A 13226-nucleotide genomic window follows, 5' to 3' on the forward strand; every position below is an offset into this window, starting at 1 on the left:
TTGCTTTTTTCACTTATTGTTGAACAGATACATCATAATGTTGACTTTTGATGATGTTTTGGAAGAAGTAGGAGGATTTGGATTATATCAGAAGATCACATTCTTTTTTGTATGCCTGACCTCAGCGGCGTTCGCCTATCTCTATGTTGGATTTGTTTTTTTAGCAGTTACTCCTGACCATTGGTGCAGGAGTCCTGGGGCGACTGAGCTGAGAGATAAATGCAACTGGTCTCTGGAACAGGAGAAGAATTATACGTTACCTGTGGGGCAAGCTGGCAGCTCCTCATACAGTCAGTGTGAGAAATACGATATTGACTGGAACTCTTCTTCAGGCCGCTGTGAAAATCCACTGCTACTTATTCAGAACGGATCCCAAGGTTTGCCACTCACAACATGCCAGGACGGGTGGGTTTTTGAAAATGGCTCCATCTCCAGCATTGTGACCGAGGTATGTTTTAATTTTAGTTAGAAACATTAATTCCAATTATGTTGTTAATATTGCATGCTGCTAACTTAATATGTCAACTCTTGCTAATGATACACAGTTGTTAAAACATCAGTGTCCAAATTGCAATCATGAGAGTTTGCTATGCTCTAAATGCTGGAACTCCCTCCCCAAATCTCTGTTGTTTCATTTTTCTCTCCTGCTTCTACGGCACCACTTAAAATCCCCATCTTTCAATCGTAGTATCTTCTAATGGGGTTGGGAGCCAATTTTTTTGTCTGTTTAAACTCTGCTTTGGCACCACAGTCAGTTCTGCTCTAACACAATAGTTCCGTTCTCCTACACTCCCGTGTTATACAAAAATTGCGTATTAGCAGCGCCATTTAGACTAATGGGACCGAAATCGCTTTATAACCAGACATGCTTTAAAAGTTCACTCTATAGAAACAGTGTCCCCAAATCCGTCAATCACAACATAAAAAAAATTGCATTAACAAAACACGCATTACAGCTGAATGACCTGTATTTACTGTAATAAACAATTTGCATACTGGAATTAATGTCAGTAATTAAAGTTACACTGCACCGAGTCCTGTTGTGAAATGGGCTTTCAACTCACCACCTTTTGACTCAGATGAGTGAAATCACTTCACTTTGACACATCTAAGGCTATTTATAAGTGAATGTGCACATGGCTACTTGAAACATTCATGAATTTCTACCTATGTGCTAACAGTTAAATTCATATCAAAACTTGTGCGGCTATACTAAGTGGAATTGAATTTGAAATCAATTCCTTCACAGCATTAGGAATCCGTTTCATAGGCTGTAAGTATGCCTTTTGTTCTTAACCTACATTTAGGGTCATAGAGATGTACAGCATGGAAACAGACCCTTCGGTCCAACCCGTCCATGCCGACCAGATATCCCAACCCAATCTAGTCCCACCCGCCAGCACCTGGCCCATATCCCTCCAAACCCTTCCTATTCATATACCCATCCAAATGCCTCTTAAATGTTGCAATTGTACCAGCCTCCACCACATCCTCTGGCAGCTCATTCCATACACATACTGCCCTCTGTGTGAAAAAGTTGCCCCTTACATCTCTTTTATATCTTTCCCCTCTCATCCTAAACCTATGCCCTCTAGTTCTGGACTCCCCGGCCCCAGGGAAAAGACCTTGTCTATTTATCCTATCTATGCCCCTCATAATTTTGTAAACCTCTATAAGGTCAGCCTCCGACGCTCCAGGGAAAACAGCCCCAGCCTGTTCAGCCTCTCCCTGTAGCTCAGATCCTCCAAACCCTGGCAACATCCTTGTAAATCTTTTCTGAACCCTTTCAAGTTTCACAACATCTTTCCAATAGGAAGGAGACCAGAATTGCACGCAATATTCCAACACTGGCCTAACCAATGTTCTGTACAGCTGCAACATGACCTCCCAACTCCTGTACTCAGTACTCTGACCAATAAAGGAAAGCATACCAAACGCCTTCATCACTATCCTATCTACCTGCGACTCCACTTTCAAGGAGCTGTGAACCTGCACTCCAAGGTCTCTTTGTTCAGCAACACTCCCTAGGACCTTACCATTAAGTGTATAAGTCCGGCTAAGATTTGCTTTCCCAAAATGCAGCACCTCACATTTATCTGAATTAAACTCCATCTGCCACTTCTCAGCCCATTGGCCTATCTGGTCAAGATCCTGTTGTTATCTAAGGTAACCGTCTTCGCTGTCCACTACACCTCCAATTTTGGTTCATCTGCAAGCTTACTAACTGTACCTCTTATGCTCGCATCCAAATCATTTATGTAAATAACAAAGAGTAGAGGTCCCAGCACCAATCCTTGTGGCGCTCCACTGGTCACAGGCCTCCAGTCTGAAAAACAACCCTCAACCACCACCCTCTGTCTTCTACCTTTGAGTCAATTCTGTATCCAAATGGCTAGTTCACCCTGTATTCCATGAGATATAATCTTGCTAATCAGTCTCCCATGGGGAACCTTGTCGAACGCTTTACTGAAGTCCATATAGATCACATCTACTGCTCTGCCCTCAATCTTCTTTGTTACTTCTTCAAAAAACTCAATCAAGTTTGTGAGACATGATTTCCCACGCACAAAGCCATGTTGACTATCCCGAATCAGTCCTTGCCTTTCCAAATACATGTACATCCTATCCGTCAGGATTCCCTCCAACAACTTGCCCACCACCGAGGTCAGGCTCACCAGTCTATAGTTCCCTGGCTTGTCCTTACTGCCCTTCTTAAACAGTGGCATCATGTTTGCCAACCTCCAGTCTTCCGGCACCTCACCTGTGACTATCGATGATACAAATATCTCAGCAAGGAGCCCAACAATCACTTCTCTAGCTTCCCACAGAGTTCTCAGGTACACCTGATCAGGTCCTGGGGATTTATCCACTTTTAACAGTTTCAAGACATCCAGCACTTCCTCCTCTGTAATCTGGACATTTTGCAAGATGTCACCATCTATTTCCCTACAGTCTATATCTTCCATATCCTTTTCCACAGTAAATACTGACGCAAAATATTCATTTAGTATCTCAATTGTCTGCAGTCAGCAGACTTAATTAACATCACCTAATAAATTCGGACAAACCTGATCTATTGACATCCTTGTCAGTGTATAGTGTGTTTGACTCCTTGCATAGAATGTGGAAGTTTCATCAGATTATTCTCAGAATCAATTAATCTAATTAACCTTGACTTTGATTTCTGGTTGATTTGACCAAATGTTGTACAAATTCTGCCTAGTGTCCTGATGCATCTCAGGGTCACCTCCAGAGATATAGTAGTATTTAAAAGCAATGCTGTGGATGAATGTATTTTTACATGATGTTATTTACTAAAGTACTATGTAGAATTAAAGACATCCTTCTTTAACCCAAACAAAAACACATGTATGGACAGGATGAGCTGAGATGATGTGCAGAAGTAGTGATGGTTTCGCTTCTCAACAAGATCTGATTGACGTTAGTCACAGGGCAATCTGAAAATAATTTTCTCAATTCAGCCAGGAAGCAATTAGGAATCCTAATATTTGAAACTTTCAGGACTCAGTACAGTCCAGAGTGCATTGCTGGACAACATTCAGCACAAGGCCTATTCTAAACACATTCTGCTTCTCTTGCAATTAAGAGCGTTAAAGTGATGTCTTAGCTCTCTTTTAAAAGCTTTGCTAGTCACTGCTTTTCAAAGTAACTTGCTTTTTTTCATAAACAACAAATAACCCCACAATTCTCATTGACATTATTTTTTCCAAGAAATTATATTGTAAGTCCTTTGCAAGCCAGGAATTGTCCAGATCTTTCAATTTCCAATTCGCATAATGCATAAATATGTGTTTTCTCAACACTGGTTTTAATTATTTTGTGCGAAGACACATTTCCTGACCTTGAGCCCTGAACATAATTTTTAGCAGTTTCACACAGCACATATTCTTGCTTTGAATTTACTTCAGGTGTACTCTTTGAATCCTCTTTTGAATCAGATTTGTCAGTGATTCTATTAAGTCCGTTAGTTATACATGAATTTATTTGCCTTGTCATGTATCTGTTTGTAAGGTAGTGAGAGACCTTTTCTTTTTGTATAGTATTATGTGTACTATGATTTTACTTATGTTGAACTGTATTTCATGGTCAACCACTCAATAGATAGACATTTGTAACACTAATTAATAATATTATACCTCTAATTATTGCACCTCAATGTCTCTAACTGAGCGATATAAGTTGGTAAAAGGGATCCACAAAGTGCTTGCAGAAAGAAAGTTTCCTTGTGGGACAGTCTAGAATGAGAGAATAAGGGATAGCAGAAGTAAAACACAAATGAGGGGAAATTACTTCTCACAAAGGATGACAAATCTGTGGAATTTATACCCCAACGTGTCATGGATGCTGGAGCACTAAATAAATTTAAAGAGAAGATAGGCAGACTTTTAATTATTTAAAGGGTTGAAGGGTTATGGGGAGTAGGCAGGTAAACAGAATTGAAGTTGAAATGAGATCAGACGTAGTTGTATTAAATGGCAAATCAGGCTCAAAGGACTGAATTGCCTGCAGTTTCTCCTTGATCTTACGTCTCAAAATGGTTCCAGAGTGATCTCGGGACCTCGAGAACCTGGAGGTAATGCCTGGTGCAGTCTGGAGTCAATGCCCAATATGGACTGGAGGTTACGTGCAGTGTTAGAGGACAATTGTTCTGAACTTTTCATTTCTCTATTTTCTAATTTATTTCTACAATCTACAATGCTGGACTTTTGATGTCTTTATTTTCTATTTTTTTTCCCTAAGAACTCGTACTGAAAAATTGGACCTATGTACCTTTGTACGTAAGATGACACTATAAGTGAATAAGTGACAACTTGTAAACTTTTCACTGTACTCATTTGAGTACATGTGACAGTAAAACTAATCCAATGCAATTCAATTATGTTCCTATATTGTTCTTATCCTTGTGCTTTGAACCATCTTTTAGAATGAAGATGCAGAGTGTGGAGTTCCTATGGAACTTTGAGCTAGTTCTAAGACTGGATTAAGCTGTCAAAGATGTGGAAATTCAATCAATAATGAAGGAAGGGAAAGAAAGAAAGAGAGAGACTTGAATTCAAACTTTGGGAATGAAATGTTGCTTGTTGTTAATAAAAGCTTTTAGCAAATAGACAAAAAGAATAAGGAGTATTTGAATGATAGGTTTGAGATATCAAACCTGAGACTAAGATTATTATGGTGTAGAAGTAATAATTGAAACAAGGCTCGAATAGGATGTTTTTGGAAGGTAACATTTCTGGTTTTGAGGTGTTCTTGAAAGAAGGGAAAAAAGAAGGGTGAAGGAGTGTCAGTAGTTGTTACCGATGTGGGATGATGCAGTTGGAGGGTTAAAGACAATTTATTTTGTTATAGTTGAAGAGGTAAGGAGATAAAGGGGCAAATGTGCAACAGGTTACAGAAGGCTGCAAGAAAATAGAATATTGATAATGAGAGTTTCAGTTATTCCAAGATAGGAGTAGGATAAGCAGAAAATAGAGGTATTTGTGAATGTATACAAGAAAACCTTTTGATCAATGTGGTTCCTGTTAACACAGAAGGACAAGGCGATGGATCATATTTTGGGGATTGAAACCTTTGGATCAATAGGTTAACTATATCTTTACTTGAGTCATAATTAAACACCTAATGTCATGATGACATTAAATCACATGGAACTGAAACCCAAGTCTTTCAGATGGCAAAGATTTATTTTCATATTATCTTTCACCTTCTGTAACCAATCTGCCAGGATTGATAAGTCAGCATAGTTTACAAAAGGGAAATCATGCTTGACAAATTTACTGGAAGTTTTTGAGGATGAATATCGGAGAATTGATTGGGGATAAGTGAATATCGTTGCCTTGAACTTTCATAAGGCTTTTTTAAGGTCCCACATTAAAAGATTACGATGTACAATTAATGCTTAATTTATCACTTAAATTATAGAGAACAGCTTGGAAGGTGGGAAGCAAAGAGTAGGAATAAATGGCATGCATTTGCTGACACATCAGTGTGATTTGGAGAAGTTGGATGAATGTGACCAACGGGCAACTGTCAAGATCAGTGCTTAGACCAGAGCGATTTGCAATTTATATTGATTACTTTGATTAGGAAATTAAATGTAATCTCCAAGTTTGCAGACAACTAAACGTTAGGTGGGAGGGTGAACTATGACATCAGCAAATTGGAGAAGTTGAATAAGTGGGCAAATCCATAGCAGATGAAGTATAGTGTGGATAAATGTGAAGTTATCTACTATGGTAGCAAAAACAGGAAGTAAGATTATTATCTGAACGCTGACAGACTGGGAGGTACAATGACACCTGGATATCTTTGTCCACCAGTCACTGAAAGTAATCTTGTAGATGGAGTAGACAATGAAGAAGAGAAATGGTATGTTGGCCTCCATAGAAAGAGGAATGGAGTACAGGATCAAGGCTACCTTTCTACAATCATATAGGGCCTTCTTCAGACTACACCTGGAATATTGTGTGCAGCTTTAGTCTCCTTATCTGAAGAAGGTCTGGCTATGGAGGGAGTGATTCTTAGGATGGTAGGGCTGACCTCTGAAGAGAGATTGGATCAGTTAGGACTAAAATCACAGGGGTTTAGAAGAATAAGGAAGGAATCTCATGGACACCTGTAAAATTCTAACAAGACAGGATAAACACAGGAAGGATGTTCCTGAAGATGAGAGAGTCCAAAACCAGGGTTCACTATTTAAGAGTATAAGGTAGGCCATTTAGAACTGAAATGAGAAAACGTTTCTTCATCCAGAGAGTGCTGAGCCACCTAGGATTCTCTCACACAGAAAGTGGTTGAGGCTAAAACATTTAATGGTTTCAAGAAGGAGTTAGATATAATTCATAAGTCAAAAAGGATCAAAGAGTACAGGGCAAAAGTAGAAACAGAGTACTGAGTTGAATAATCAACAATGATCATACTGAACTATACAGCTGGCTTAAAGGGCTCAATGGCCTACCCCGTTCCTATTTTCTATGTTTTTATCTAGCAATGAGTAGACTCAAAGAAGTGGCAGAAATGGAACCCTGGAGTAAAGTTCAGTGGGCAAAGTATAGTGCAGTGGGCAAAGGATTTCAAGTCTTATGTAGTTATTGGCTTGCAGTGAGGGAAATTCCATGCAACACTAACAAAGTATGGGAAAAAAATAACAGGGATTAAGGCACGCAGAAAAAAAAATTGAATTAAATTAGTTTTATTGTCACGTACTCAAATGAGTACAGTGAAAAGTTTATAAGTCACCACTTACAGCAACATCTAAAGCACAAGGGTACCTAGATACAATCCTTAGTACAGAATAGATAAATGAAGGAAAAGAGGTTACATCGCAACTATGCATTGTATGACCATAGGTCAGAAAATAAAAGGAAAGTTAAAAAGACAAACATCACAGTCTCTCTCCAAAGGCTCTCCGCAGTAAACTGACACAGGGAGCCTCCATGAGGTCAGTCTGCTGGCTGCCTCCACGCTTACACTGGGCCACTAACATCATGCACCTGTACCAGGCCCCAGACATCCCTGCGACCCTGCTCCATCCACTGGCATCTCTGGTGATCATTGGCTCTGCTTCAGAGGCCAGGGCTGGGTGTTTGAGGCTGATAGAAAGGAGGAGAGGGGGAAAAGGTTAAAGTAGTAAATGAATGGGCGGAGTGAAAGATCTCCAGCTGAAACGCCCTACTCTGCCACCACTTTACCATCTCAAAATCAGCCTGACACTGAGTTGGAGATTCCTGCAGAGTCGAGGCCCTTATAGAAATGGGAAATAAAAAGGCACACAATGGCCATCAGCAGAAATGTGGAAAGAAACAAGATGCAGTCTCACAATAAGGGACCTTATCGATGGGACCTTTGCCCAGCCAGTATTACTAAGGGCCATGAGTTCAAAGAGAGAGACTGTGTCAGAACTACATTAGTAACATAGAAAGTTTAAAAACAGACCATTGCAGTCCATTGGATTTCAAGGATTAGAGGATACTTAAGATTAGGATGAATTCTTCATAGGAGATATAAAAAGTGGTCAGGAGGAAATTGAGGAGCAAATTTGTAGGGAGATCTCAGTTATCTGTAAGAATAATAGAGTGGTAATGGTAAAGTATTTTAACTTACAAACATAGACTAGAACTGCTAAGTTTGAAGGGATTGGATAGAGAGGAATTTGTTAAGGGTATACCAGAAAACTTTCTAATTCAGCAGGGACAGATGGAAATTGGGAAGCCTTCAAAAATGAGATGGAGTGTTCAGGAAAATATGTCCTTGTTAGGGCGGAGGGCAAGGCTAGTAGATGCAAGGAATACTGGATGACTGAAGAAATTGAGGCTCTGGTCAAGAAAAAGAAAGAAGCATTTGTCAGATATAAACAGCAGTGATCGAGTGAATCTCTAGAGAAGTACAAGGGCAGTACAAATATACTTGAGAGAAATCAGGAGGGCAAAAAGGGGACATGAGATAGCTTTGGCAAATAGGATTGAGGAGAATCCAAAAGGTTTCTTTTGGATTCATTAAGGACAAAAATACATTAAGGACAAAAGGGTAACTAGGGAGAGAATAGGGCCGCTTAAAGATTAGCAAGGCCATTTAGATGTGGAACCACCGGAGAAGGTGGAGATAGTAAACAAGTATTTCATGTCAGTGTTTACTGTGGACAAGGATATGGAAGCGAGAGAACTTGGGGAAATAAATAACAATATCTTAAAAAGTGCCCATATGACAGAGGTGGAGGTGCTGGATGTTTTAAAATGCATAAAGACAGATAAATTCCCAGGACAAGATTAGGTGTACCTTAAAACTTGTTGGTAAGCTAGGAAAGTGATTGCTAGGCCCCATGCTGAGATATTTGTTATATCGATAGCCACAGGTGAGGTGCCAGAAGACTGAAGATCATTGAATCTGACATCAGTGGTAGGCAAGTTGTTGGATGGAATTCTGAGGGACAGGATTTACATTTATTGGAAAGGCAAGGACTGATTAGGAATAGTCAGCATAGTTTTGTTCTTGGGAAATCATGTCTCACAAACTTGATTAGGATTTTTGAAAATTGGCATAGAAGATTGATGAAGACAGAATGGTGGACCTTGTCTATATGGAGTTTAATAAGATGTTTGACAAGGTTCCGCATAGTAAATTGATTAAGAAGGTCAGATCACATGGAATACAGGGACAACTAGCTATTTGGATACAAAATTGGACAATAAAGTAGGAGACAGAGGATGATGGCAGGGGGTTGCTTTTGGGACTGGAGGCCTGTGACCAACAGTGTACTGCAGGGAACGGTGCTGGATCCACTGCTTTTTGCTATTTGTGTAAATAATGTGAATGTGAACATAGGAAGCAGAGTTAGTAAATTTGCAGATGACACTAAAATTAGTTGTGTAGTAGACAGTGAAGAAGGCTGCCTCAGAGTACAATGGGATCTTGATCAGATGGGCCCGATGAGTGGCAAATGGAGTTTAATTTAGATAAATGTGAGGTGCTACATTTTGGTAGGGCAAATCAGGGCAGGATTGATATACTTAATGGTAAGATCTCGGGTAGTGTTTCCAAACAAAGGGACCTTGGAGTGCAGGTCATAGTTCCTTGAAAATGAAGTTGCAGGTAGACAGGGTGGTGAAGGCGGCGTTTGGTAAGTTTGTTGGTCAGTGCATAGAGTATGGGAGTTGGGACGTCATACTAAGGCTGAACAGGAATTAGTTAGGCCACTTTTGGAATATTGTATTTAATTCTGGTCCCCTTGTATAGGAAGCATGTTGTTAAATTTGAAATGGTTCAAAAAAGATTTACAAAGATGATGCCAGGGTTGGAGAGTTTGAACTATAGGGAGAGGCTGAATTGGCTGAGGCTTTTTTCTCTGGAGTGTCAGAGGCTGAGGGGTGACCTTATAGAGGTTTATAAAATGGATGGGCATGGATAGGGTAAGTAGTCAAGGTCTTTTCCCCAGCAGGGGAGTCCAAAATTGGGGGCAGAGGATTAAGGTGAGAAGGGAAAGATTTAAAAGGGACCTAAGGGGTAACATTTTCACGCAGAGGGTGGTGCATGTATGGAATGAGCTGCCAGAGGAAGTGGTGGAGTTTGGTATAATTAAAACATTTAAAAAGCATCAGAACTTGTATATGAATAACAAAGGTTCAGAGGGATATGGGCCAAATGCTGGCAAATTGGACTAGATTAATTTAGGATATCTGGTCAGCATGGATAGTTGGACTGAAGAGTCTGTTTCCGTGCTGTACATCTTTATGACTGTATGACTCAAAGTGCACTACAAGATCTTGGCTCCTCTGATTATACTGTCATGACCAAGCTTGAAGGGGTACACTAACTTATTTCCTAGTCCCATTCTTCTACAGTCCATAATAAAACTTAAATCTAATTCAGGTAGTGATTTGGCCAATTATCTAGGTCTCAGACTGTATCTGGTTTAATTTGAAAAACAAGTATTTAGTTTCTGTAATTATTTAGATAATATTAATGACCTATTCATTACCAAAAAAATTACTCAAACAGAGACACCAAAAAAAATGAATGTTAGGACAATAGAAATATATACAACTGCCCTTCTAAAAATCCCACAACTCAAACTATTGTGGCAGGCTGAAATATTTTTGCTGGAGACAGTGAGATGGATTCTGAGTTCCACTTTCACTGGTAAAGATAATTTCTAGTTGATTTTCATTCTCATATTTTGCTGACAGGAGTTTAAAGGAGTGAGGAAGCAAAGTTCTATTGCTCCTCAGGTAATTTTTCTCAGATTCCCTTTAATTATCTGACCGTCTGGGTTCGAAGCACAAAAACGTTATTTCACCCACAAACTGGGTGACCGCTCTTGGGAAGTCTTATAGGCTGTCTCTATCTGAACCTCTGTTTCTTGCAGATGCTTCATTGCTGTTGTGAACAAATCTACTCCTTTGCAAAGTGCCCCTTTCAAAAGCTCACAATGTATAAGAATGTACTTATCAATTAATATTTAGACCTCACATCTTTAGAACAACACCAATTCACAAACTGCATACTGGCGTGCAGATATTATGGCTAAAGATGGCAAGAAAATTTTAAGTTGGATACAAAGGCAGGGGTGTCTGTTGTTTCAGATTCAACATTGTGGTTGAGGCCAAAATTATCTGTCATCACCTTTTTAGTTTTGCAGCACAGGAGTTAGTAAAATCTGAGTGAGACACAAGATGGAGTTGTTCTTTGTTATAATGGGAAAGCTATCACTGATATTTTGAATGTCATTCCTAATTATCACTATTCTTTAGTAAATGGAGATTCTTGTCTGGATTTGCATTTTCTTCATTTTGTAGTTACAGAAAATATAATAATAGTAGCAACTACACTTAGACACAGATTCCTTCCTGTGATGAAGGTCAAGGTATTACAAGAAATAGGAGAGAGATTGACATTCTGAAGTCTCAGCTGCTCCCAGCTGCACTTAAACATCTAGTAGAGATGAATGGGACCTTGGCAATATTTCAGGAAAGTCAACTGAAGGCAAACAACCTGGTTATGTCACAGTCGGGCAATAAACAGGCAGAAACAGTAAATGCCCTAATGCTAAAAGGAACAGCAAATGAAGAAGAGCTTATAGTAGTTTAACCACAAACAAAGACCAACAAACTGGCAGATTCTCCAAAGGCAACAAGATGACTACAATGTCTGAGAAGTAATACGTGACAAAGTTAGGAATGGATCTTCAATCATGCATGATGGAAGTCTCAGCACATTGACACAGGTTTCTGATCATTGAAGCTTCAGGCAAGGTCGATACTTTCTGCTTTCTATTAGTAGAAATCAACAGTATATTGAAAATGACATTACTCACAGAAATCAAATATGCATGGCAGTTGCTTTATAAGGTAATAAAAGAAAAATAAAATGACCAAGTTTCTCACTCTAATAGGAGTGAACTATTATCAAGAGCAGGAAGGTAGCTGCACATGAATGAACATAACTACTAACAAACAAGATGATTTATTACTGGCCCATGGGAAAGTAATTAAAGAAAAATAAGAACTTAGAAGTGAAAAAGCAAATTGTGCAGAGACAGCTGTTGTTCTAAAGCAAACAAAGAGGTGCTGTGGTGTTTGGAAAAAAAGACTCTCTTACTGAAATATTCCAAGCTCAAAGATTATCTGACAAAAATGTCATGCTAAAATTAGCCAGAGATGGACTTCCATTTATAAAAGAAATGCTTGAAAATAAGAACACAGATTTTAGATTGTTTTCAGAAGACTACTCTGGCAAAGTAAACCTTCATCAATAGAAGACATTATCTACAGAGTGGTTATGATATTTTAGAGAGTAAAATTTCAACAAAAATGTGAATCACTCTAATATTGAGCCAATCCAAACTCCTTGATGAGATGAAGTGTAGGTAAACAATCGACTTTGTACATGCTGCTTATTGTCCAACCTTTCACCAGGACAATACATCAGACTATTGCAGAAAAGCATCCTGGGATCTGCCAGTGAAAGAATTCTAGAAGGGCCACTTCCATCGGATCGGATCAAGGATTGTGACACTATCAAATTTCTTCAGCTCTTCCACTATTCATATCAGTGCAACTCCACTTTTTTCAGGTATTGATAAAGCCTTGACAGAGAGATACAGCCTTCAGTAGAAGTGTATATGGCTGCCCTCCATCTACCTAAGGAATTAACAATTCTTACCATGATTTTGGAGATATTGTCATCCACTCCAGACAAGCATAGTGAGAGTGGGGATGTAGCACCATTGCCTTTAGATTTCAATTACTAGAGGCTGGAACCCCAATCTGCTTAGGTACTTACCTCCCAAGGAGAACTATATAGTGCATTCCTGAAGAAGGGCTTATGCCCGAAATGTTGACTCTGTCCTGCTCCTCAGTTGCTGCCCCACCTGCTGTGTTTTTTAACTCTGATCTCCAGCATCTGCAGTCCTCACTTTCTCTTATATAGTGCATCAGTCCCACCTACCTTCAAAAAGAGGTTGGAATATTGTTGGAGATTGATACCTTAACTAGAAGAGACTTTTTGGTTGTAGGAGTTAGGAAGTGGCAGTAAAGTGAAATGTTGATGGTTAAATGGAATACAGCAGATGAACTTGGAGGGAAATGTGGAGTACAGGGTTAATCTAAAAGGATTAAAGTCATCTTTAATAATGGCTACTCAGCTTGTGCGTAACATCTATGTCATGATAATGTCAGAATAGTGACAGATACTTGTTGATAAAGCAAATG

General features: G+C 39.3%; 1 protein-coding gene across 1 annotated transcript in view; it reads left to right on the top strand.

The window, feature by feature from the left end:
• Positions 1-13226, top strand: part of LOC140482612 (solute carrier family 22 member 2-like) — a 50676-nt gene continuing 37450 nt past the window's right edge. Inside the window, exon 1 of the mRNA XM_072580128.1 lies at positions 1-448. Within this exon, the coding sequence (XP_072436229.1) occupies positions 38-448 (411 nt within the window). The 5' untranslated portion in view covers positions 1-37. The remainder of the gene's footprint in view (positions 449-13226) is intronic.

This window comes from Chiloscyllium punctatum, chromosome 11 (genome assembly GCF_047496795.1).
Source record: "Chiloscyllium punctatum isolate Juve2018m chromosome 11, sChiPun1.3, whole genome shotgun sequence".
Taxonomy (NCBI): Eukaryota; Metazoa; Chordata; class Chondrichthyes; order Orectolobiformes; family Hemiscylliidae; genus Chiloscyllium; species Chiloscyllium punctatum.